The sequence below is a fragment of the Ammodytes marinus genome (assembly GCF_949987685.1).
Source record: "Ammodytes marinus genome assembly, chromosome: 10".
NCBI lineage: Eukaryota > Metazoa > Chordata > Actinopteri > Uranoscopiformes > Ammodytidae > Ammodytes > Ammodytes marinus.
In genome coordinates this window covers 11011967-11039943 of record NC_137214.1, presented here as the reverse complement: position 1 = coordinate 11039943, position 27977 = coordinate 11011967, and the positions used below count along the sequence as shown (strand labels likewise).

At 39.8% G+C, this 27977-nt stretch overlaps 5 protein-coding genes across 5 annotated transcripts in view; all 5 read right to left on the bottom strand.

Moving 5' to 3' along the window:
• LOC307256491 (protocadherin alpha-C2-like) overlaps positions 1-27977 on the bottom strand; it is a gene marked incomplete at its 5' end in the record, with an annotated part of 199325 nt that overhangs the window by 113396 nt on the left and 57952 nt on the right. The window lies entirely within an intron of this gene.
• Positions 642-5942, bottom strand: LOC307256572 (protocadherin alpha-8-like; the record flags this gene model as incomplete). The annotated part of the gene is made up of 2 exons (XM_080035599.1): positions 642-2583; positions 5446-5942. 2 exons carry the CDS (start codon positions 5940-5942, stop codon positions 642-644), a joined length of 2439 nt encoding a protein of 812 aa, XP_079891725.1.
• LOC307256570 (uncharacterized protein) lies at positions 7814-14397 on the bottom strand (the record flags this gene model as incomplete). Its single annotated transcript, XM_080035597.1, has 2 exons — positions 7814-10230; positions 12033-14397. The coding sequence occupies 2 exons, from the start codon at positions 14395-14397 to the stop codon at positions 7814-7816; spliced, it is 4782 nt and encodes a 1593-aa protein (XP_079891723.1).
• On the bottom strand, positions 14489-20101 carry LOC307256569 (protocadherin alpha-8-like; the record flags this gene model as incomplete). The annotated part of the gene is made up of 2 exons (XM_080035596.1): positions 14489-14495; positions 17736-20101. 2 exons carry the CDS (start codon positions 20099-20101, stop codon positions 14489-14491), a joined length of 2373 nt encoding a protein of 790 aa, XP_079891722.1.
• LOC307256568 (uncharacterized protein) lies at positions 21250-27826 on the bottom strand (the record flags this gene model as incomplete). The annotated part of the gene is made up of 3 exons (XM_080035595.1): positions 21250-23795; positions 23894-23921; positions 25466-27826. 3 exons carry the CDS (start codon positions 27824-27826, stop codon positions 21250-21252), a joined length of 4935 nt encoding a protein of 1644 aa, XP_079891721.1.

Here is a 27977-nt window from a genome sequence, read left to right as displayed (position 1 = left end):
GACTAAATGTAGTAGCTTAAATTATCAAGATTTGGTTGTCAGCTATGGGAACAAATCTGCCTATTATATAGTGCTTGCAAATTAATAGGATGAATTAACTTTAAACTAAACCTGAACCCATCCCCATGTTTCTAAGTCAGTTTATGACCTACTATGACACACACACCCATGGCCTGACATTGGCATATACTGTTTGAATTACTATTAAGAGTCGAAGTTGGTTAGCACACTGAATCTAAAGTTCTCAAAGGTCTGAAATCAGTCAAATGTGATGAAATACTTAAGAGGCACAATATAACAAGAGGCATTAATTTCCACTTTCTTTTGATATGTTATCTTGTTCCAAACAGCCAGACTGACTTCAGTGTCACTGCAAAGGGTAAATATGTTTTTTTTCAGAAACATCTCACTTATTCAGTAACTAATCTTACCAATATGTCAAAACAATCCACACAACCAACACAAAATAATGGGATGTATGATAACTATACAACAAGCTGTAAACTAACTATTTAGCTAAGAATTTAAAAGTCTTATAAGTAACAAAAACTTCCGCACTTCCCTGAGTGATTCATTTTGTGTCTGTGGTCAATTCCTTTCCAACTTTTGTGGTGTTTAGTACTTTTGGCGCACTTAAATAATTAGGATCGGAATGTCAGAGATTGCGAGCATTCATACCAGAAGTGCCTTTTAAATAAGTTGATCTTTCTTACCTCTCCGGATGCACTCCTCCTGTCAGGGAGCACCAGTGTATTGGCATGGCTGCCTGGGGCTATAGTAGATCCTATACTCATTCTGGGTCCAACTAACATGTAGCGTTTGTCTCCAGATCTGTACTGGATGCTGTGACACAGTGTCCCGTCATAATTAGGCTCTTGTAGGTATTTAGAAGTATAGTCTGTGGTTTTAGAGCACTGCATTGCAATCAGCACGATGATACTGATGAGAAAAAGTACTGAAACTGAGCCCAAAGTTATCATCAGGTAAAAAGTCACATCATTCCCCTCATCTTCTTTTGCTGCACTTTTAACATCAGAAGCTGCAAAAGCCTCTTTGGGCTCCACAACTTTGACAATCACAGTAGCTGTTGCTGAGAGTGAAACGTTCCCATTGTCTTTCACCAGTATGAGCAGTTTATGCTCAGCCTCGTCTGTCTCTGTGAATGAGCGAAGTGTTCTGATCTGTCCTGTATAGCGGTCCAAACCAAAGAGACTGTGGTCAGTAACTTCCTGCAGTGAAAACAGTAACCAGCCGTTATATCCTATATCAGCGTCATAGGCTCTGACTTTAGTCACCAAGTGTCCTGCGTTCACATTGCGGGGAATCTCCTCCACACCTTCAGCAGAACCGTTAGAGCTGACTGGATACAGGATGACTGGAGCGTTGTCGTTCTGATCCAGAATGAACACGTTCACTGTGACGTTGCTGCTTAGAGGCGGAGTCCCAGAATCTGTGGCAACAACTTGGAAGTGGAACGTTTTCAGAGTCTCAAAGTCAAAACTTTTTAGAGCCAAAATGTCTCCCTTTTCAGAATTAATGTTTAGGAATGATGTAAATGTCTTATGTTCGTCCCCATTTCTTTGAATGCTGTATGATATGAGAGCATTGTCACCCTCATCACAATCACGAGCACTCACTGAAAACAGAGAGGCTCCTGCAACATTGTTCTCAATCACATAAAAAGTATACGGACTAGTGGAAAACGCTGGACTGTTGTCGTTCACATCGGATACAGTCACACTTATTGTCTTTTCAGATGACAAAGGTTGTTCACCAGCATCTTTAGCAATTATTGTCACGTCGTAATTGGACTGATGCTCTCTATCCAGCAGAACTTTTGTGACTATAGAGTACATGTTTTCTTGTAAAGACGGTGTTAATGTAAAAGGTACATCTTCACTTATATAACAGATTACCTTTCCATTCAAACCCGAATCATTATCATTTACACTTATCAACGCTACTGTCGTCCCAGGTTTGGAGTTCTCAGGAATTGCTCTTGAAAAGGATGTCACCTCAATCTCAGGTGCGTTGTCATTAAGGTCCACAATAGTTATTATCACACTTTTTTCTGTCTCTAGGGGCACTGGTCCTTTATCAGAGGCTTTGATATCAATTTCATACCTGTCCTTTGCTTCAAAATCAATTAGTCCTTTAACAATAATTTCACCAGTAGTGGAGTCAACTTCAAAAAGTTTACGCAATTTAGTATTAACATTGTTGCCAAACGAATAAACCACCTCCCCATTTAAACCGTCGTCTAAATCTGTGGCATTTACTTGCATGATAGTTGTGCCAATGCGTGAATTTTCATTAAGCACCGCAGCATATGAGTCTTTGGCAAAAACGGGCATGTTGTCATTAACATCCAAAACATTAACGATAATTCCCATGGTTCCTGTCTTAGCAGGCTTTCCTCCATCAACGGCTGTCAGCAGCAATGAATGACTTCTTGCAGTTTCTTTGTCCAGCGGTTTATGCAAATACAAAACAGGAATCTTCCCGTCCTCTCCTCTGTCCTTAACCTCAAGACGGAAATGGTCATTTTGACTGAGCCGATACAGTTGAATGGAAAATGTGTCACTGTCGGGATCACGGGCGCCTTGTAGTTGAAATCGTGCCCCCGTTAATGCAGATTCTGATATCTCTAAATGCGTCTCGTTTTTGGAGAACGTGGGAGAGTGGTCGTTAACATCCACAATCTCGATTGCGACATAATGGACCTCTAACGGATTCTCCAGAACAGTCTTTATGTTGATAACGCAGCTACTTGTCCGTTCGCACACCTCTTCTCTGTCTATTTTTCGGTTGACATGTAAGATGCCATTATTGTTCAGTTGAAACAGGGGTTCGGTAGATCCAGAAACTATGCGAAATCCTCTGGCGTTCAAAGCACTGAGATCCAACCCTAGGTCTTTAGCGATATTCCCAACAACAGCACCCACAGTAAGCTCTTCGGGAATAGAGTATCGTAGCTGTGCCGAACCAAAAATGAAATTAATATCCAAAAAAGCAATGATAACGACCAGGCGCTCCAGCCATGCTCGGTATCCTCGTCCTGCCATATTGGATAATAAAAAAAAAAATACTAATACAAAGGTTAGGATTGAAAATGTGAGTCTACACAGGAACAAGCATTTTCAACTAAAATCATAACTGCCCAATATTAGAAAGATGCTGGTTGAACTAGTCAAACAATTGAAGCCACCGCCCCAAAGCACAAGCGCACACTGTCGCGAAATAGCAAAAAACTACTGACGTAGAGGATAATGTTCAACCGAGTCGTTCATTTTCACAAGCAGTGACACCATGCGAGCCTACGGTACAATGCAGATATTCTTCAAAAACTAAATATTATCTTCATGTGATGTGTGCAGTGGTTAAACTATTACAATATTGCCTGCTGAGGATGCAATCATACAAGGAAAAAAGTGAACTGCATACATCGGAATCAGACATGATTTGTATTGGATAGAAAATATAAAAAAAAAAAAAAAAAAAAAAAAAAGATAATATTAGTAATAATAAAAATATCCATGTCCATTAATCTATTACATTTCCTATTTTAATACCAATGCCCTTACCTCTCCAGATGCACTCCTCCTGTCAGGGAGCACCAGTGTATTGGCGTGGCTGCCTGGGGCTATAGTAGATCCTATACTCATTCTGGGTCCAACTAACATGTAGCGTTTGTCTCCAGATCTGTACTGGATGCTGTGACACAGTGTCCCGTCATAATTAGGCTCTTGTAGGTATTTAGAAGTATAGTCTGTGGTTTTAGAGCACTGCATTGCAATCAGCACGATGATACTGATGAGAAAAAGTACTGAAACTGAGCCCAAAGTTATCATCAGGTAAAAAGTCACATCATTCCCCTCATCTTCTTTTGCTGCACTTTTAACATCAGAAGCTGCAAAAGCCTCTTTGGGCTCCACAACTTTGACAATCACAGTAGCTGTTGCTGAGAGTGAAACGTTCCCATTGTCTTTCACCAGTATGAGCAGTTTATGCTCAGCCTCGTCTGTCTCTGTGAATGAGCGAAGTGTTCTGATCTGTCCTGTATAGCGGTCCAAACCAAAGAGACTGTGGTCACTAACTTCCTGCAGTGAAAACAGTAACCAGCCGTTATATCCTATATCAGCGTCATAGGCTCTGACTTTAGTCACCAAGTGTCCTGCGTTCACATTGCGGGGAATCTCCTCCACACCTTCAGCAGAACCGTTAGAGCTGACTGGATACAGGATGACTGGAGCGTTGTCGTTCTGATCCAGAATGAACACGTTCACTGTGACGTTGCTGCTTAGAGGCGGAGTCCCAGAATCTGTGGCAACAACTTGGAACTGGAACGTTTTCAAAGTTTCAAAGTCAAAACTTTTTAGCGCCATAATATCGCCACTTTCCGAGTTTATATTTAAAAATAGACCAATATTATCTCCACTGCTGTCCCTCGGAATGTGATATGAAATATGCGCATTATCCCCATCATCAAGGTCAGATGCCCTAAGTGAAAATAGTGGTGATACTACGTCATTATTTTCACTAATGTAAAACGTATAGGGGCTCAGTGAAAACTGTGGTTTGTTATCATTCACGTCCGAAACAACCACACTTATCGTCTTCTCAGATGACAGTGATGGCTCACCAGTGTCCTTTGCAACAATTGTTAGTTCATAAAAATACTTTTCTTCTCTGTCCAGTTTGGAATTGGTCACTATGGCGTACATATTATCTTGCAAAGATGGAGATATAGCGAAAGGAACGTCCTCCCGTATAAAGCAAGACACCTTCCCATTTATTCCTGAGTCCAAATCATTGACGCTGATCAAAGCTACTGTTGTTCCAATTCTAGAATTTTCGGCAACTGATTTTGAATATGATGTAATTTCAATCTCTGGAGGATTGTCATTAAGGTCGATTACCTTTATTATCACAGTTTTGTCTGTGGAAAGAGGAACAGGGCCCTTATCTGAGGCTTTTATATCAATTTCATAACTTTCATTTTCTTCAAAATCAATTACACCTGTCACTGTAATTTTTCCCGTCAGTGGGTCTATGTTGAAAAGCTTTTGCAAATTTATATCAACTTCTTTACCAAATGAGTAAACAATTTCACTGTTTGCGCCTTCATCCAAATCAGTCGCATTTACCTGAATAACTAACGCACCAGGGGTCGCGTTTTCCTTTAAAACAGCAGAATATACTTCCTTTGTAAAAACTGGTGAATTGTCATTAACATCAAGCACATCAATTAGTATTTCTATCGTTCCTGACCTCGCCGGCTTCCCGCCATCAATAGCTGTAAGCAGAAGCCTGTGCACTCCCGTAGCCTCTCTGTCTAACTGTTTCTGTAAAATCAGAAAGGGCATCTTACGGTCTTCCCCTCTTTCCTTAATTTCCAAACGAAAGTGTTCATTGTGGCTTAGTCTATACTGCTGAACAGTAAACTGACCACCATCGGGGTCGCGTGCAGGCTGTAGCTGGAACCTTGCTCCCGGTGAAGTCGATTCAAATATCTCCAGCCGTTTCTCTTTCTCTGGAAAGACGGGGGAATGGTCGTTTACATCCAGCACCTCTATGGCCACATAATGAATTTCCAGCGGGTTTTCTAGCACGGTTTTAAGGTTGATTATACATGCGTTGCTCCGTTCACAAATCTCTTCCCTGTCCATTTTCCTGCTGACGTACAGGAGACCGTCGTCCATGTTCAAACGAAAAAGGGGTTCCGTTGAACTGCCAACAATGCGATACTCTCTGTCTTTCAGCGTAGCCTTATCAATCCCCAAGTCTTTTGCAATGTTTCCAACAACACTTCCTTCTTTCACCTCTTCGGAGATGGAATATCTGATCTGAGCTGAGGCTTCGCCCCGAAACGTTAACAACGCCACCATAAAGGCGACGCATATCCATCGCTCCATCCACGTCCGGCGTCCCCGTTGTTCCATTATGTACAAAGGGGAACACATAATAATCCAGTCTATAATTGTATGGTCAAATAATACAAGTCGGCCATAATATGAAGCAAACTGCTCATCTATCGCTAAGACAGCCCTGGTATGTGAAGAGCTAGTTGCGTGTTCAAGCCCGTTACGCATACTGTCAAAATACAGGGCTGGACCCAAAATGCATGACGAAATTAGACACAATTTACCATTTTACTGACACCATGCGATCCAGAACGTTATTGCAGCACTATTTCACCAAACATACTGTCAATGTAAACGTTCGAACAGAAACACTAGACAAAGGAGACAAACAGTCTATACTAAGAAGATGTTGGCTTTTTTCAAAAGGAGTTATGGATTGGAGTTGAATGTTGTTCCTTCTTCACAAATGCATTGTTTTCAACAATCAAAGTTACTACGATGACCTTATTTCTGTGACATTTCAAGAGAAACGTTTGTGTTAAAAAAAGAAAAACTTTCAGAACCACGGACAGCGACACTTCTTATTGCACTTGCGTCTCCATAGATAACAGACCATACGTTACAACTGCATACTTCAACATAATAGGAAATTATGTTTAAGATGGTCTGTTTATCTACATCCACCCAGCAAGGAGATAAAACAACAAATGTACATGATGTTAGTTAGACAAGATATATATGCTGCTTTTTTAAACACCAGAAATGTTCAAATTGTTCTACTTTGAATTAAACTGTGTCATTGGTTCCCAAATGTCGCCACAATGGATTTGCCAGTAATGCAGGAATGCAAATAAGTATTGTGATGAAAGTTGCCTTTATAAATTTAAGTAATAAGTGCTATTTTCATGAATATTGATGCCAACATGTGTACATGCCAACATGTGTACATGTGTATTTACAGATTGCTGTGAAACTACTACATAACTACTACATAACTTATAATTAAACAGAACAATGAAATTATTATTTAATTATTATTATTATTTAATTATTATTATTATTTAATTATTATTAGTTAATACTAATTTGTCTTGCCTCTCCAGGTGGCTGACTCCTGTCAGGGATCACAGGAGTATTTGCATTGCTCCCTGGGACTACAGTAGATCAATTAGTCAATCGAGGGTCCAACTAAAATGTGGGGTTTGTTTCCATATCTTTGCTGGATGCTGTGACACCGTGTCCAACGATTATTAGTCTCTTGTAGATATTTAGAAATGTTGTATGTGGTACGAGACTGCTGAGCTGAGCCCCATGTCAGTTACTACAGTTAGCATCTGTTTATCTTTGTTCTTACTTTGTTCATGGTTTAACCTGTCCAAAAGGTTCCATCTGTTTATGGTACGAACAGCTCATTTGAAAATGTAAGAATATGTATTTAAATTTCCCACTATTCTGTTTTTCCTTGCACTTTTTCTGTTTCTATTTAGGTCTCACATTGCTCTCATCAATTGTGTTTATCTCTCTTTTTTTCTTGCTTTTATGTTGAATTAGTTAAGGGAGCCTGAATTCGAGTAATTGAATGACATATTGAGAAAAGGTACTGAAACCTATTTTCAATAGGTTGTATAATTTCTTGGGATGAATGACATTTCAAAGTTTGGAGGGACAATGCAGCATTTAAGGTAAAAAAGGCAACATATACAGTCCAATGCATTATTTACTAGTATAGTTAACACTCTGGGCTGAGGGGTGGGCTTGCAACAACCTGTTAACTATCAACTTAATTCAACAGTCTCATAACAACACATAACTTCCTCAATTCCCTCAGTGATTAATTGTATGTCACAGGTCAATTTATTTTCAGCTGGGAGCATTCAATATTTTTGGCAACACTTGAATCATTAGGATGTATATCTCATCTATTGAAAGCGTTCATACCAGAATTGCCTTTAGATAAAGGGATATTTATGTCTTACCTCTCCGGATGCACTCCTCCTGTCAGGGAGCACCAGTGTATTGGCGTGGCTGCCTGGGGCTATAGTAGATCCTATACTCATTCTGGGTCCAACTAACATGTAGCGTTTGTCTCCAGATCTGTACTGGATGCTGTGACACAGTGTCCCGTCATAATTAGGCTCTTGTAGGTATTTAGAAGTATAGTCTGTGGTTTTAGAGCACTGCATTGCAATCAGCACGATGATACTGATGAGAAAAAGTACTGAAACTGAGCCCAACGTTATCATCAGGTAAAAAGTCACATCATTCCCCTCATCTTCTTTTGCTGCACTTTTAACATCAGAAGCTGCAAAAGCCTCTTTGGGCTCCACAACTTTGACAATCACAGTAGCTGTTGCTGAGAGTGAAACGTTCCCATTGTCTTTCACCAGTATGAGCAGTTTATGCTCAGCCTCGTCTGTCTCTGTGAATGAGCGAAGTGTTCTGATCTGTCCTGTATAGCGGTCCAAACCAAAGAGACTGTGGTCAGTAACTTCCTGCAGTGAAAACAGTAACCAGCCGTTATATCCTATATCAGCGTCATAGGCTCTGACTTTAGTCACCAAGTGTCCTGCGTTCACATTGCGGGGAATCTCCTCCACACCTTGAGCAGAACCGTTAGAGCTGACTGGATACAGGATGACTGGAGCGTTGTCGTTCTGATCCAGAATGAACACGTTCACTGTGATGTTGCTGCTTAGAGGCGGAGTCCCAGAATCTGTGGCAACAACTTGGAACTGGAACGTCTTCAGAGTCTCAAAGTCAAAACTTTTTAGCGCCATAATATCGCCACTTTCCGAGTTTATATTTAAGAATAGACCAATATTATCTCCGCTGCTGTCCCTTGGAATGTGATATGAAATATGCGCATTATCCCCATCATCAAGGTCAGATGCCCGAAGTGAAAATAGTGGTGATACTAAGTCATTATTTTCACTAATGTAAAACGTATAGGGGCTCAGTGAAAACTGTGGTTTGTTATCATTCACGTCCGAAACAACCACACTTATCGTCTTCTCAGATGACAGTGATGGCTCACCAGTGTCCTTTGCAACAATTGTAAGTTCATAAAAATACTTTTCTTCTCTGTCCAGTTTGGAATTGGTCACTATGGCGTACATATTATCTTGCAAAGATGGAGATATAGCGAAAGGAACGTCCTCACGTATAAAGCAAGACACCTTCCCATTTATGCCTGAATCCAAATCATTGACGCTGATCAAAGCTACTGTTGTTCCAATTCTAGAATTTTCGGCAACTGATTTGGAAAATGATGTTATTTCAATCTCTGGAGGATTGTCATTAAGGTCGATTACCTTTATTATCACAGTTTTGTCTGTGGAAAGAGGAACAGTGCCCTTATCTGATGCTTGTATATCAATTTCATAACTTTCATTTTCTTCAAAATCAATTATTCCTGTCACTGTAATTTTGCCCGTCAGTGGGTCTATGTTGAATAGCTTTTGCAAATTTATATCAACTTCTTTACCAAATGAGTAAACAATTTCACTGTTTGCGCCTTCATCCAAATCAGTCGCATTTACCTGAATAACTAACGCACCAGGGGTCGCGTTTTCCTTTAAAACAGCAGAATATACATCTTTTGTAAAAACTGGTGAATTGTCATTAACATCAAGCACCTTAATTAGTATTTCTATTGTTCCCGACCTCGCCGGCTTCCCGCCATCAATAGCTGTAAGCAGAAGCCTGTGCACTCCCATAGCCTCTCTGTCTAACTGCTTCTGTAAAATCAGAAAGGGCATCTTACGGTCTTCCCCTCTTTCCTTAATTTCCAAACGAAAGTGTTCATTGTGGCTTAGTCTATACTGCTGAACAGTAAACTGACCACCATCGGGGTCGCGTGCAGGCTGTAGCTGGAACCTTGCTCCCGGTGAAGTCGATTCAAATATCTCCAGTCGTTTCTCTTTCTCTGGAAAGACGGGGGAATGGTCATTTACATCCAGCACCTCGATGGCAACATAATGAATTTCCAGCGGGTTTTCTAGCACGGTTTTAAGGTTGATTATACACGCGTTGCTCCGTTCACAAATCTCTTCCCTGTCCATTTTCCTGCTGACGTACAGGAGACCGTCGTCCATGTTCAAACGAAAAAGGGGTTCCGTTGAACTACCAACAATGCGATACTCTCTCTCTTTCAAGGTAGCCTTATCAATCCCCAAGTCTTTTGCAATGTTCCCAACAACACTTCCTTCTTTCACCTCTTCGGAGATGGAATATCTAATCTGAGCTGAGGCTTCGCCCCGAAACGTTAACAACGCCACCATAAAGGCGACGCATATCCATCGCTCCATCCACGTCCGGCGTCCCCGTTGCTCCATTATGTACAAGGGGGAACAAATAATAATCCAGTCTATAATTGTATGGTCAAGGAATAAAAGTCAGCCATAATATTTATCAAACTGCTCATCTATCGCTAAAACAGCCCTGGTATGTGTAGAGCTAGTAGCGTGTTCAAGCCCGTTACGCATAATGTCAAAATACAGGGCTGGACCCAAAATGCATGACGAAATTAGACACAATTTACCATTTTACCGACACCATGCGATCCAGAACGTTATTGCAGCACTATTTCACCAAACATACAGTCAATTTAAACGTTCGAACAGAAACACTAGACAAAGGAGACAAACAGTCTGTTAATATACAAAGAAGATGTTGGCTTTTGTCAAGTTATGGATTCGAGTTGAATGTTGTTCCTTCTTCACAAATGCATTGTTTTCAACAATCAGAGTTACTACTATGACCTTATTTCTGTGACATTTCAAGAGAAATGCTTGTGCTAAAAAAAGAAAAACTTTCAGCACCACGGACAGCGACACTTCTTATTGCACTTGCGTCTCCATAGACAACAGACCATACGTTGTGACCTTACAACTGCATACTTCAACATAATAGGAAGTGATGTTTAAGATGGTCTGTTCATCTACATCCACCCAGCAAGGAGATAAAAACAACAAATGTACATGATGTTAGTTAGAGAAGATATATATGCTGCTTTTTTAAACACCAGAAATGTTCAAATTGTTCTACTTTGAATTAAACTGTGTCATTGGTTCCCAAATGTCACCACAATGGATTTGCCAGTAATACAGGAATGCAAATAAGTATTATGATGAAATTTGACTTTAGAAATGTAAGTAATAAGTGATATTTTCATGAATATTGATGCCAACATGTGTACATGTGTATTTACAGATTGCTGTGAAACTACTACATAACTTATAATTAAACAGAACAATGAAATTAAGTTAATACTAATTTGTCTTGCCTCTCCAGGTTGCTGATTCCTGTCAGGGATCACAAGAGTATTTGCATTGCTTCCTGGGACTACAGTAGATCAATTAGTCAATCGAGGGTCCAACTAAAATGTGGGGTTTGTTTCCAAATCTTTGCTGGATGCTGTGACACCGTGTCCAACGATTATTAGCCTCTTGTAGATATTTAGAAATGTTGTATGTGGTACTAGACTGCTGAGCTGAGCCCTATGTCAGTTACTACAGTTAGCATCTGTTTATCTTTGTTCTTACTTTGTTTATGGTTTAACCTGTCCAAAAGGTTCCATCTGTTTATGGTTCGAAAAGCTCATTTGAATATGTAATAATATGTATTTAAATTGTCCACTATTCTGTTTTTCCTTGCACTTTTTCTGTTTCTATTTAGGTCTCACATTGCTCTCATCAATTGTGTTTATCTCTCTTTTTTTCTTGCTTTTATGTTGACTTAGTTAAGGGAGCCTGAATTCGAGTAATTGAATGACATATTGAGAAAAGGTACTGAAACCTATTTTCATGAGGTTGAATCATTTCTTGGGATGATATTCATTTCAAAGTTTGGAGAAACAATGCAGCTTTAAGGAACAAAGACAACATATACAGTCCAATTCATTATTTACTAATATAGTTAACACTCTGGGCTGAGGGGTGGGCTTAGAGCCATACAACAACCTGTAAACTACCAACCTAATTCAACAGTATCACAACAACACAGCACTCCCTCAATTCCTTCAGTGATTAATTCTATGTCAATGGTCAATTTTGTTTGAGCATGGTTCATTCAATACTTCAGGCAAAACTTAAATCATTAGGATGTGTATCTCATCCATTGCAAGCGTTCATACCAGCATTTACTTTAAATAATGGTATCTTTATTTACTCACCTCCCCGGATGCCCTCCTCCTGTCAGGGAGCACCAGTGTATTGGCGTGGCTGCCTGGGGCTATAGTAGATCCTATACTCATTCTGGGTCCAACTAACATGTAGCGTTTGTCTCCAGATCTGTACTGGATGCTGTGACACAGTGTCCCGTCATAATTAGGCTCTTGTATGTATTTAGAAGTATAGTCTGTGGTTTTAGAGCATTGCATTGCAATCAGCACGATGATACTGATGAGAAAAAGTACTGAAACTGAGCCCAAAGTTATCATCAGGTAAAAAGTCACATCATTCCCCTCATCTTCTTTTGCTGCACTTTTAACATCAGAAGCTGCAAAAGCCTCTTTGGGCTCCACAACTTTGACAATCACAGTAGCTGTTGCTGAGAGTGAAACGTTCCCATTGTCTTTCACCAGTATGAGCAGTTTATGCTCAGCCTCGTCTGTCTCTGTGAATGAGCGAAGTGTTCTGATCTGTCCTGTATAGCGGTCCAAACCAAAGAGACTGTGGTCAGTAACTTCCTGCAGTGAAAACAGTAACCAGCCGTTATATCCTATATCAGCGTCATAGGCTCTGACTTTAGTCACCAAGTGTCCTGCGTTCACATTGCGGGGAATCTCCTCCACACCTTCAGCAGAACCGTTAGAGCTGACTGGATACAGGATGACTGGAGCGTTGTCGTTCTGATCCAGAATGAACACGTTCACTGTGACGTTGCTGCTTAGAGGCGGAGTCCCAGAATCTGAGGCAACAACTTGGAAGTGGAACGTTTTCAGAGTCTCAAAGTCAAAACTTTTTAGGGCCAAGATATCTCCACTCTCACTATTTATGTTGAGAAAGGAACTTAACTTATTCACATCATTTACATCTCTGAGAATATGATAGGATATCAATGCATTGTCATTTTCATCCCGGTCAAAAGCTTTAACAGAAAACACTGAGGCTCCTGGATCGTTGCCCTCTGTGACATAGAAAGTATAGGGACTCAGTAAAAACTCTGGTCTGTTGTCATTCACATCTGACACCACAACATGAATTGTCTTTTCAGATGATAATGATGGTTGACCAGCATCTTTTGCAGTTATGGTCAGGTCATATTGTGACTGTTTCTCTCTGTCCAGAGAGGATTTGGTGACTAATGAATACATGTTGTCTTGCAAAGACGGTGATAAAGCAAATGGAACATCCTCCTCACCTATGGAGCAAATTACTTTTCCATTGAGACCAGAGTCCAAGTCATTTACGCTGATGAGGGCAACTGTAGTTCCAGGTCTGGAATCTTCAGGGATGGAACTTGACAATGAAGTAACCTCAATCACAGGTGCATTATCATTAACATCAACTATGTTAATAATTACGCTTTTTTCTGAAGTTAGCGGAGCCGAACCTTTGTCTGCTGCTTGAATTTCAATTTCGTATCTGTCCTTCTCCTCAAAGTCTATTAAACCTTTCACGATTATTTCACCTGTTGATGGATTAATATCAAAAAGGTTTAATGACCTACGATTCACAAAACTGCTAAAGGAATAAACTACATCTCCGTTTGAACCCTCATCTAAATCAGTTGCATTAACTTGTATGACTGTTGTGCCTACCGGAACGTTTTCATCTAGCATTACAGAATAAATATCTTTAGAGAAAACAGGTGCGTTATCATTAACATCCAAAACATTTGCTAAAATATTAATTTTGCCAGATTTCGGAGGTTTACCTCCATCCAGTGCGGTCAGCACTAATGAATGGCTTCTCGCTGCCTCCCTATCCAAAGATTTCTGCACAACCAATATTGGTACTTTACCATCTTCCCCCTTATCTTTAACTTCCAAACGAAAGTGGTCGTTTGGGCTGAGTTTATAGTGCTGAACAGAGAACGGGCCGCCATCTGGATCTCGTGCAGGTGGTAGTGGAATACGTACTCCAGGTAACACATTTTCCGAAATCTCCAACGCTTTCTCATGCTCTGGGAACATGGGAGAATGGTCATTTATATCCAACACTTCCACTCCTACATAATGGACCTCCAGTGGATTTTCTAGCACAGTTTTAAGATTGATCAAACACGCACTGGTCTGTGCGCACACCTCTTCCCTGTCAATCTTTCGGCTCACATACAGGATGCCGTCGTTTTGATTTACATGAAAAAGGGGGTCCGCATTAATAGAGGCAATCCGATACTTCCTGTCTCTCAGTGTGCTTTTATCCAATCCCAAATCCTTTGCAACATTTCCAACCACAGTTCCTTCGTTAACTTCCTCTGAGATGGAATATCGTATTTGCGCCGAGGCAACACTCCACAAAAGCACAGCGACCACGCATCCGACCAAAAATCCTCGCGCCCTTCGTCTCTCGTGTCTTCTTTGTTCCATGGTTTAACCCGATATCATCAATAGTCCGTCACAAAAGTAAAAACTGCGTTATAAAAGCAAAATCCAAGCCATCCTATTTTAAAATAATCAATCACCTTCTACAACGACAGACATGAGGGAACATAGAGTATTTCCAAAGGCAGCAGTAAGCTGAGAAACGACTGCGACCGTGTCGATTTGAGAACTATAAAGAGGCGGAACCAAAATGCCACTATGACAAGCTCCTGTAATGCGTAGTTTTTCTATTACACTGACACCGTGCGATGCAAATTCTTACTGCACAAAATAAGAAGCCAGTAGCACTTTCCCTGCATGATATTGTATTTATTTTGTATCTCTTAATTGACTAAATAGTCACCTGAATGAAAATATATATTTTGGCTACTAACTGTCGGTACAAAAGCTTTTGAGCAAATGTTCTCAAAATGACCAGACACCTGTACATAAGAGGCGAGATTATCCATATAATACGATCACATCGAATTAATTAAAATGGAGATAAAGTCGGTGAGTGGTTTGAGCCATTGTTTACAATTGCTGAACATATACGGGAAATTCACAGACTCCGCGTTCAGCACCTTGGACAGTTATCGCGACTAACTTATATTGCTGCCCTACTTCGTTTGAGGATAATATTATTTATCCATTTAAAGCTTATTTTTTAAACAATACAATATTTTTCCCAAGCTGTCATATTTTGACCATACGTTTTTGGAAGGGTTTCATTATTGGTTGGCGGTATCTGAGTGTTGTGTGACTAGTAGAGTGGTAATAATGCAGACAAGGACATAGTGCACGAAGTCAAGTGTTTTAGAAAAAGTACAGGATAATTATTGGGTTCTTCAAACTACTGACAAACCGGTAACACTTTACAATAAGGTACACAAAATTGTAGTAGCTACTACATACCTACTACATAGTTTTTTTTTTTTTGTGCTACCTATGTGTTAGGTAGCACAAAAAAAAAAAACCCAATGTGTTAGGTAGCACATAGGGTTTTTTTTTTTTGTGCTACCTATGTGTTAGGTAGCACAAAAAAAAAAAACCTTATGTGTTACCTACTACATAGTTTTTTTTTTTTGCGCTACCTATGTGTTAGGTAGCACAAAAAAAAAAACCCTATGTGTTAGGTAGCACATAGGGTTTTTTTTTTTTGTGCTACCTATGTGTTAGGTAGCACAAAAAAAAAAAACCTTATGTGTTACCTACTACATAGTTTTTTTTTTTTTGCGCTACCTATGTGTTAGGTAGCACAAAAAAAAAAAACCCTATGTGTTAGGTAGCACATAGGGTTTTTTTTTTTTGTGCTAACTAACACATAGGTAGCACAAAAAAAAAAAAACTATGTAGTAGGTAACACATAGGGTTTTTTTTTTTTGTGTTAACTAACACATAGGTAGCACAAAAAAAAAAACCCCTATGTGCTACCTAACACATAGGGTTTTTTTTTTTTGTGCTACCTAACACATAGGTAGCGCAAAAAAAAAAAAACTATGTAGTAGGTAACACATAGGGTTTTTTTTTTTTGTGCTAACTAACACATAGGTAGCACAAAAAAAAAAACCCTATGTGCTACCTAACACATAGGGTTTTTTTTTGTGCTACCTAACACATAGGTAGCGCAAAAAAAAAAAAACTATGTAGTAGGTAACACATAAGGTTTTTTTTTTTGTGCTACCTAACACATAGGTAGCACAAAAAAAAAAAAACCCTATGTGCTACCTAACACAGGGTTTTTTTTTTTGTGCTACCTAACACATAGGTAGCGCAAAAAAAAAAAAACTATGTAGTAGGTAACACATAAGGTTTTTTTTTTTTGTGCTACCTAACACATAGGTAGCACAAAAAAAAAACCCTATGTGCTACCTAACACATAGGGTTTTTTTTTTTTGTGCTACCTAACACATAGGTAGCGCAAAAAAAAAAAAACTATGTAGTAGGTAACACATAAGGTTTTTTTTTTTTGTGCTACCTAACACATAGGTAGCACAAAAAAAAAAAACCCTATGTGCTACCTAACACATTGGGGTTTTTTTTTTGTGCTACCTAACACATAGGTAGCACAAAAAAAAAAAAACTATGTAGTAGGTAACACATAGGGGTTTTTTTTTTTGTGCTAACTAACACATAGGTAGCACAAAAAAAAAAACCCTATGTGCTACCTAACACATAGGGGTTTTTTTTTTTGTGCTACCTAACACATAGGTAGCGCAAAAAAAAAAAAACTATGTAGTAGGTAACACATAGGGTTTTTTTTTTTTGTGCTAACTAACACATAGGTAGCACAAAAAAAAAAACCCTATGTGCTACCTAACACATAGGGTTTTTTTTTTTGTGCTACCTAACACATAGGTAGCGCAAAAAAAAAAAAACTATGTAGTAGGTAACACATAAGGTTTTTTTTTTTGTGCTACCTAACACATAGGTAGCACAAAAAAAAAAAAACCCTATGTGCTACCTAACACATAGGGTTTTTTTTTTTTGTGCTACCTAACACATAGGTAGCGCAAAAAAAAAAAAACTATGTAGTAGGTAACACATGAGGTTTTTTTTTTTGTGCTACCTAACACATAGGTAGCACAAAAAAAAAAAACCCTATGTGCTACCTAACACATAGGGTTTTTTTTTTTTGTGCTACCTAACACATAGGTAGCGCAAAAAAAAAAAAACTATGTAGTAGGTAACACATAAGGTTTTTTTTTTTTGTGCTACCTAACACATAGGTAGCACAAAAAAAAAAAACCCTATGTGCTACCTAACACATTGGGGTTTTTTTTTTTTTGTGCTACCTAACACATAGGTAGCACAAAAAAAAAAAAACTATGTAGTAGGTATGTAGTAGCTACTACAATTTTGTGTACCTTATTGTAAAGTGTTACCGACAAACCTAAGCGATATCAAGATACATATGTGACGTGAGGCTTTGATGTGTGGTGGTTAGATCACTCTTTATAATAAGAAACAGCAGGATGGAGAAAGATAACTTAAGTGGGCCACAATTTATTATTCTTTCCCCTCTATCAACTTCATAAAAACACTTCCCTGTTACCCACTCACATTTCACTCCCTCGACCAATCAGAAGCCAAGATGACTTAGGCCAAGGTAAATGTGAGGGAAACCAAAGTGGAAGATTCAACCAATTATTATAACTGTATTAAACATGTACATAACTTTGTAAACATTGTATATTTTAGTGAACTAACTCAGATATATGAATTAACTACATTTATAAACCTTCCAAATATATAAAGTGCAACTACAAGGATCACACTAGACAGACTATGACAGAAGACATTGCACAACATCCTTAAAAATACAATAACTTAATTTGAAATGCCTTACCTCTCCAGATGCCCTCCTCCTGTCTGGAAGCACTAATGTATTGGCATGGCTGCCTGGGGCTATAGTAGATCCTATACTCATTCTGGGTCCAACTAACATGTAGCGTTTGTCTCCAGATCTGTACTGGATGCTGTGACACAGTGTCCCATCATAATTAGGCTCTTGTAGGTATTTAGAAGTATAGTCTGTGGTTTTAGAGCACTGCATTGCAATCAGCACGATGATACTGATGAAAAAAAGTACTGAAACTGAGCCCAAAGTTATCATCAGGTAAAAAGTCACATCATTCCCCTCATCTTCTTTTGCTGCACTTTTAACGTCAGAAGCTGCAAAAGCCTCTTTGGGCTCCACAACTTTGACAATGACAGTAGCTGTTGCTGAGAGTGAAACGTTCCCATTGTCTTTCACCAGTATGAGCAGTTTATGCTCAGCCTCGTCTGTCTCTGTGAATGAGCGAAGTGTTCTGATCTGTCCTGTATAGCGGTCCAAACCAAAGAGACTGTGGTCAGTAACTTCCTGCAGTGAAAACAGTAACCAGCCGTTATATCCTATATCAGCGTCATAGGCTCTGACTTTAGTCACCAAGTGTCCTGCGTTCACATTGCGGGGAATCTCCTCCACACCTTCAGCAGAACCGTTAGAGCTGACTGGATACAGGATGACTGGAGCGTTGTCGTTCTGATCCAGAATGAACACGTTCACTGTGACGTTGCTGCTTAGAGGCGGAGTCCCAGAATCTGAGGCAACAACTTGGAACTGGAACGTTTTCAGAGTCTCAAAGTCAAAACTTTTAAGGGCCAAAATGTCCCCATTTTCACTATTTATGTTGAGGAATGAAGTCAATTTGTTATCATTGCTAATGTTTCTGAAAATATGATAGGAAATACGTGCGTTGTCGTTTTCATCACGATCATAAGCTTTAACTGAAAACACAGAAGTACCTGGCTCATTAGCTTCATAAACATAGAATGTGTATGGACTCAGTGAAAACTCTGGTCTGTTGTCATTCACATCTGACACCACAATGCTGATTGTCTTTTCAGATGATAATGATGGTTTCCCAGCATCTTTTGCAGTTATTGTCAGGTCATATTGTGACTGTTTCTCTCTGTCCAGAGGAGATTTGGTGACTAATGAAAACATTTTGTCTCGTAAAGACGGTGATAAAGCAAATGGAACATCCTCCTCACCTATGGAGCAAATAACTTTTCCATTGAGACCAGAGTCCAAGTCATTTACACTGATTAGGGCAACTGTAGTTCCAGGTCTGGAATCTTCAGGGATGGAGCTTGAAAAAGAGGTAACTTCAATCTCAGGGGCATTATCATTAACGTCAACTATCTTGATAATGACACTTTTTTGTGTCGCAAGTGGAGCCAGACCTTTATCTGATGCTTGAATTTCAATTTCATAAATGTCATTTTCCTCATAATTAATTAAACCTATCACAGTAATTTCACCTGTTGTTGGATTAATATCAAAAAGGTTGAATAATCTATGACTCACACTGTTGCTAAATGAATATACAACATCTCCATTAGCACCGTCATCTAAATCAGTTGCATTAACTTGTATGACTGTTGTGCCTACTGGAGCATTTTCATCGAGCATCACCGAATAAATATCTTGAGAGAAAACAGGCGCGTTATCATTAATATCCAAAACATTTACTATAATTTTCATTTCGCCAGATTTTGGAGGTTTACCTCCATCTAGCGCTGTCAGCACTAATGAATGGCTTTCCGCTGCCTCCCTATCTAAGGATTTCTGGACAACTAATATTGGTATTTTACCATCTTTGCCTTTATCTTTAACTTCCAAACGAAAGTGGTCGTTTGGGCTGAGTTTATAGTGCTGAACAGAGAACGGGCCGCCATCTGGATCTCGTGCGGGTTTTAGTGGAATACGTACTCCAGGTAACACATTCTCCGAAATCTCCAACGCTTTCTCATCCTCTGGGAAACTCGGAGAATGGTCATTTACATCCAGCACCTCCACTTCAACATAATGGACCTCCAGGGGATTTTCTAGCACGGTTTTCAGATTGATTAAACACGTAATGCTCTGCGTACACACCTCTTCTCTGTCAATCTTTCGGCTCACATACAGAATGCCATCATTCTGATTTACATGGAAAATAGGATTCGCATGACTAGTTACAATCCGATACTTCCTGTCCCTCAGTGTGCTTTTATCCAATCCCAGATCTTTTGCTACATTTCCAACCACAGTGCCTTCGTTAACTTCCTCGGAGATGGAATATCGTATTTGCGCCGAGGCAACGCTCCACAAAAGCACAAAGACCACGCAGCCGACCATATATCCTCGCGCCCTTCGTCTCTCGTGTCTTCTTTGTTCCATGATTAAACCCGATATCCTCAGTTATCCGTCACAAAAGCCAAACACTGCCTTATAATTGTTGAATCCAACTCTTCCATGTAAAAATCAGTTAACCACTTCCTACGACGACAAACATTAGGGAAAATTGAATATTTCCAAAGGCAGCAATAAGCTGAGAAGCGACTGCGACAATGTCGAGTTGAGAACTATAAAGAGGCGGAACCAAAATGCTAAGTTAACAAGCTCGTGTAATGCGTAATTTTTCTACTACACTGACACCGTGCGATATAAATCCTCACTACATACCATCAAACGCTAGTGGCACAAAAGCTGACGGTACATTGTGTTTATTTTCTTATCTCTAAATATTTCCAAAATAGACACGTGAATGAGAACAACATTTCGAGTGTGGCTACTGACTGTCAGCAAAAGGCTCCTTTCAACAAATACATAGAGCAAAGCTTCTCCAAATGTCAAGAAAATTATACATGGCACGTGAGGATATATTCACGAACACGATCGAGTTGTATGAATTAAAATAGAGATAACGTTAGTGAGTGGTTTGATTGTTTACAATAACTGAACACATACTTGCGTTCAGCACCATGGACAGGGATCAGTACTAATTTTACTTCTGTCCAACTTCCTTTATAATGCTATCTTCCCCTTTGAAGTTTATCTGTTAACAGTATTTTCTTATTTTTTTTACCCAAGCTGTCACCTTGATCATGCATGTAAACAGAGATTTCATTGTGTGTTGTCTATTGCTGAGTGTCGTGGTATAAAGAGTGCGAATGGAGTGCACATCTGAAATCAGCTAGTTTCTTGAGTCACGTTACCTTATCAAAGTTTGCCCAAGCAATGTCAACCCAATAGTCGGTCACAGCAGTTTTTTTTTCACACAATTGTCAAAAACAAACAAAGTAGCAAACCCTCAAGCATGTTTGAATGGTACAAGAGAGAGGTAGACAGAGTAATAGTTTGTTAAATCTAGTATTTTTAGAACACATGTCAGTATAATGATTGGGCTCTTCAGACTAGTGAAACATCTAAGTGATACAAAATGATGTCACAGTGATTATGTCATTTTAGTCCAGGTTTACCTATTTTAAAAGAAAATCTTTCGTCAATTATTCGACAACAGAAATTGCACAACTTCCATAAAACTGCTAGGGCAAACACAGCCTTACCTCTCCAGATGCCCTCCTCCTGTCAGGTAGCACCAGTGTATTGGCATGGCTGCCTGGGGCTATAGTAGATCCTATACTCATTCTGGGTCCAACTAACATGTAGCGTTTGTCTCCAGATCTGTACTGGATGCTGTGACACAGTGTCCCATCATAATTAGGCTCTTGTAGGTATTTAGAAGTATAGTCTGTGGTTTTAGAGCACTGCATTGCAATCAGCACGATGATACTGATGAGAAAAAGTACTGCAACTGAGCCCAAAGTTATCATCAGGTAAAAAGTCACATCATTCCCCTCATCTTCTTTTGCTGCACTTTTAACATCAGAAGCTGCAAAAGCCTCTTTGGGCTCCACAACTTTGACAATCACAGTAGCTGTTGCTGAGAGTGAAACGTTCCCATTGTCTTTCACCAGTATGAGCAGTTTATGCTCAGCCTCGTCTGTCTCTGTGAATGAGCGAAGTGTTCTGATCTGTCCTGTATAGCGGTCCAAACCAAAGAGACTGTGGTCAGTAACTTCCTGCAGTGAAAACAGTAACCAGCCGTTATATCCTATATCAGCGTCATAGGCTCTGACTTTAGTCACCAAGTGTCCTGCGTTCACATTGCGGGGAATCTCCTCCACACCTTCAGCAGAACCGTTAGAGCTGACTGGATACAGGATGACTGGAGCGTTGTCGTTCTGATCCAGAATGAACACGTTCACTGTGACGTTGCTGCTTAGAGGCGGAGTCCCAGAATCTGTGGCAACAACTTGGAACTGGAACGTCTTCAGAGTCTCAAAGTCAAAACTTTTTAGCGCCATAATATCGCCACTTTCCGAGTTTATATTTAAGAATAGACCAATATTATCTCCGCTGCTGTCCCTTGGAATATGATATAAAATATGCGCATTATCCCCATCATCAAGGTCAGATGCCCTAAGTGAAAATAGAGGTGATACTAAGTCATTATTTTCACTAATGTAAAACGTATAGGGGCTCAGTGAAAACTGTGGTTTGTTATCATTCACGTCCGAAACAACCACACTTATCGTCTTCTCAGATGACAGTGATGGCTCACCAGTGTCCTTTGCAACAATTGTAAGTTCATAAAAATACTTTTCTTCTCTATCCAGTTTGGAATTGGTCACTATGGCGTACATATTATCTTGCAAAGATGGAGATATAGCGAAAGGAACGTCCTCCCGTATAAAGCAAGACACCTTCCCATGTATGCCTGAATCCAAATCATTGACGCTGATCAAAGCTACTGTTGTTCCAATTCTAGAATTTTCGGCAACTGATTTGGAAAATGATGTTATTTCAATCTCTGGAGGATTGTCATTAAGGTCGATTACCTTTATCACCACAGTTTTGTCTGTGGAAAGAGGAACAGTGCCCTTATCAGAGGCTTGTATATCAATTTCATAACTTTCATTTTCTTCAAAATCAATTATTCCTGTCACTGTAATTTTGCCCGTCAGTGGGTCTATGTTGAATAGCTTTTGCAAATTTATATCAACTTCTTTACCAAATGAGTAAACAATTTCACTGTTTGCGCCTTCATCCAAATCAGTCGCATTTACCTGAATAACTAACGCACCAGGGGTCGCGTTTTCCTTTAAAACAGCAGAATATACTTCCTTTGTAAAAACTGGTGAATTGTCATTAACATCAAGCACCTTAATTAGTATTTCTATTGTTCCTGACCTCGCCGGCTTCCCGCCATCAATAGCTGTAAGCAGAAGCCTGTGCACTCCCATAGCCTCTCTGTCTAACTGCTTCTGTAAAATCAGAAAGGGCATCTTACGGTCTTCCCCTCTTTCCTTAATTTCCAAACGAAAGTGTTCATTGTGGCTTAGTCTATACTGCTGAACAGTAAACTGGCCACCATCGGGGTCACGTGCAGGCTGTAGCTGGAACCTTGCTCCCGTTGAAGCCGACTCAGATATTTCCAGTCGTTTCTCTTTCTCTGGAAAAACGGGGGAATGGTCGTTTACATCCAGCACCTCTATGGCCACATAATGAATTTCCAGCGGGTTTTCTAGCACGGTTTTAAGGTTGATTATACATGCGTTGCTCCGTTCACAAATCTCTTCCCTGTCCATTTTCCTGCTGACGTACAGGAGACCGTCGTCCATGTTCAAACGAAAAAGGGGTTCCGTTGAACTGCCAACAATGCGATACTCTCTGTCTTTCAGCGTAGCCTTATCAATCCCCAAGTCTTTTGCAATGTTTCCAACAACACTTCCTTCTTTCACCTCTTCGGAGATGGAATATCTGATCTGAGCTGAGGCTTCGCCCCGAAACGTTAACAACGCCACCATGAAGGCGACGCATATCCATCGCTCCATCCACGTCCGGCGTCCCCGTTGTTCCATTATGTACAAAGGGGAACACATAATAATCCAGTCTATAATTGTATGGTCAAATAATACAAGTCGGCCATAATATGAAGCAAACTGCTCATCTATCGCTAAGACAGCCCTGGTATGTGAAGAGCTAGTTGCGTGTTCAAGCCCGTTACGCATACTGTCAAAATACAGGGCTGGACCCAAAATGCATGACGAAATTAGACACAATTTACCATTTTACTGACACCATGCGATCCAGAACGTTATTGCAGCACTATTTCACCAAACATACTGTCAATGTAAACGTTCGAACAGAAACACTAGACAAAGGAGACAAACAGTCTATACTAAGAAGATGTTGGCTTTTTTCAAAAGGAGTTATGGATTCGAGTTGAATGTTGTTCCTTCTTCACAAATGCATTGTTTTCAACAATCAAAGTTACTACGATGACCTTATTTCTGTGACATTTCAAGAGAAATGTTTGTGCTGAAAAAAGAAAAACTTTCAGCACCACGGACAGCGACACTTCTTATTGCACTTGCGTCTCCATAGATAACAGACCATACGTTGTGACCTTACAACTGCATACTTCAACATAATAGGAAGTGATGTTTAAGATGGTCTGTTCATCTACATCCACCCAGCAAGGAGATAAAAACAACAAATGTACATGCTGTTAGTTAGAGAAGATATATATGCTGCTTTTTTAAACACCAGAAATGTTCAAATTGTTCTACTTTGAATTAAACTGTGTCATTGGTTCCCAAATGTCACCACAATGGATTTGCCAGTAATACAGGAATGCAAATAAGTATTATGATGAAATTTGACTTTAGAAATGTAAGTAATAAGTGATATTTTCATGAATATTGATGCCAACATGTGTACATGTGTATTTACAGATTGCTGTGAAACTACTACATAACTTATAATTAAACAGAACAATGAAATTAAGTTAATACTAATTTGTCTTGCCTCTCCAGGTGGCTGACCCCTGTCAGGGATCACAAGAGTATTTGCATTGCTTCCTGGGACTACAGTAGATCAATTAGTCAATCGAGGGTCCAACTAAAATGTGGGGTTTGTTTCCAAATCTTTGCTGGATGCTGTGACACTGTGTCCAACGATTATTAGTCTCTTGTAGATATTTAGAAATGTTGTATGTGGTACTAGACTGCTGAGCTGAGCCCTATGTCAGTTACTACAGTTAGCATCTGTTTATCTTTGTTCTTACTTTGTTTATGGTTTAACCTGTCCAAAAGGTTCCATCTGTTTATGGTTCGAAAAGCTCATTTGAATATGTAAGAATATGTATTTAAATTGTCCACTATTCTGTTTTTCCTTGCACTTTTTCTGTTTCTATTTAGGTCTCACATTGCTCTCATCAATTGTGTTTATCTCTCTTTTTTTCTTGCTTTTATGTTGACTTAGTTAAGGGAGCCTGAATTCGAGTAATTGAATGACATATTGAGAAAAGGTACTGAAACCTATTTTCATGAGGTTGAATCATTTCTTGGGATGATATTCATTTCAAAGTTTGGAGAAACAATGCAGCATTAAGGAACAAAGACAACATATACAGTCCAATTCATTATTTACTAATATAGTTAACACTCTGGGCCGAGGGGTGGGCTTAGAGCCATACAACAACCTGTAAACTACCAACCTAATTCAAAAGTATCACAACAACACAGCACTTCCTCAATTCCTTCAGTGATTAATTCTATGTCAATGGTCAATTTTGTTTGAGCATGGTTCATTCAATACTTCAGGCAAAACTTAAATCATTAGGATGTGTATCTCATCCATTGCAAGTGTTCGTACCAGAATTTACTTTAAATAATGGTATCTTTATTTACTCACCTCCCCAGATGCCCTCCTCCTGTCAGGGAGCACCAGTGTATTGGCGTGGCTGCCTGGGGCTATAGTAGATCCTATACTCATTCTGGGTCCAACTAACATGTAGCGTTTGTCTCCAGATCTGTACTGGATGCTGTGACACAGTGTCCCGTCATAATTAGGCTCTTGTAGGTATTTAGAAGTATAGTCTGTGGTTTTAGAGCACTGCATTGCAATCAGCACGATGATACTGATGAGAAAAAGTATTGAAACTGAGCCCAAAGTTATCATCAGGTAAAAAGTCACATCATTCCCCTCATCTTCTTTTGCTGCACTTTTAACATCAGAAGCTGCAAAAGCCTCTTTGGGCTCCACAACTTTGACAATCACAGTAGCTGTTGCTGAGAGTGAAACGTTCCCATTGTCTTTCACCAGTATGAGCAGTTTATGCTCAGCCTCGTCTGTCTCTGTGAATGAGCGAAGTGTTCTGATCTGTCCTGTATAGCGGTCCAAACCAAAGAGACTGTGGTCAGTAACTTCCTGCAGTGAAAACAGTAACCAGCCGTTATATCCTATATCAGCGTCATAGGCTCTGACTTTAGTCACCAAGTGTCCTGCGTTCACATTGCGGGGAATCTCCTCCACACCTTCAGCAGAACCGTTAGAGCTGACTGGATACAGGATGACTGGAGCGTTGTCGTTCTGATCCAGAATGAACACGTTCACTGTGACGTTGCTGCTTAGAGGCGGAGTCCCAGAATCTGTGGCAACAACTTGGAACTGGAACGTTTTCAGAGTCTCAAAGTCAAAACTTTTTAGGGCCAAGATATCTCCAGTTTCACTATTTATGTTGAGAAAGGAACTTAACTTATTCACATCATTTCCATCTCTGAGAATATGATAGGATATCAGTGCATTGTCGTTTTCATCACGATCAAAAGCTTTAACAGAAAACACTGAGGCTCCTGGAGCGTTGCCTTCAGTGACATAGAAAGTATAGGGACTCAGTAAAAACTCTGGTCTGTTGTCATTCACATCTGACACCACAACATGAAATGTCTTTTCAGATGACAATGATGGTTGACCAGCATCTTTTGCAGTTATGGTCAGGTCATATTGTGACTGTTTCTCTCTGTCCAGAGGAGATTTGGTGACTAATGAAAACATTTTGTCTTGTAAAGACGGTGATAAAGCAAATGGAACATCCTCCCCACCGATGGAGCAAATTACTTTTCCATTGAGACCAGAGTCCAAGTCATTTACACTGATTAGGGCAACTGTAGTTCCAGGTCTGGAATCTTCAGGGATGGAGCTTGAAAAAGAGGTAACTTCAATCTCAGGGGCATTATCATTAACGTCAACTATCTTGATAATGACACTTTTTTGTGTCGCAAGTGGAGCCAGACCTTTATCTGATGCTTGAATTTCAATTTCATAAATGTCATTTTCCTCATAATTAATTAAACCTCTCACAGTGATTTCACCTGTTGTTGGATTAATATCAAAACAATTTAATACCCTACGATTCACAATATTGCTAAAAGAATAAACAACAGCTCCATTTGGACCGTCGTCTAAATCAGTTGCATTAACTTGTATGACTGTTGTGCCTACTGGAGCATTTTCATCGAGCATCACAGAATAAATATCTTGAGAGAAAACAGGCGCGTTATCATTAATATCTAAAACATTTACTATAATTTTCATTTCGCCAGATTTCGGAGGTTTACCTCCATCTAGCGCTGTCAGCACTAATGAATGGCTTTCCGCTGCCTCCCTATCTAAGGATTTCTGGACAACTAATATTGGGATTTTACCATCTTTGCCTTTATCTTTAACTTCCAAACGAAAGTGGTCGTTTGGGCTGAGTTTATAGTGCTGAACAGAGAACGGGCCGCCATCTGGATCTCGTGCGGGGTTAAGTGGAATACGTACTCCAGGTAACACAGACTCCGACATCTCCAACGCTTTCTCATCCTCTGGGAACGTGGGAGAATGGTCATTTACATCCAGCACCTCCACTTCAACATATTGGACCTCCAGGGGATTTTCTAGCACGGTTTTTAGATTGATTAAACACGTAATGCTCTGCGTGCACACCTCCTCTCTGTCAATCTTTCGGCTCACGTACAAAATGCCATCATTCTGATTTACATGGAAAATAGGATCCGCATGACTAGTAACAATCCGATACTTCCTGTCTTTCAGGGTGCTTTTATCCAATCCCAGATCTTTTGCTATATTTCCAACCACAGTTCCTTCGTTAACTTCCTCGGAGATGGAATATCGTATTTGCGCCGAGGCAACGCTCCACAAAAGCACAACGACCATGCAGCCGACCAAATATCCTCGTGCCCATCGTCTCTCGTGTCTTCTTTGTTCCATGATTAAACCCGATATCCTCAGTTATCCGTCACAAAAGCCAAACACTGCCTTATAATTGTTGAATCCAACTCTTCCATGTAAAAATCAGTTAACCACTTCCTACGACGACAAACATTAGGGCAAATTGAATATTTCCAAAGCCAGCAATAAG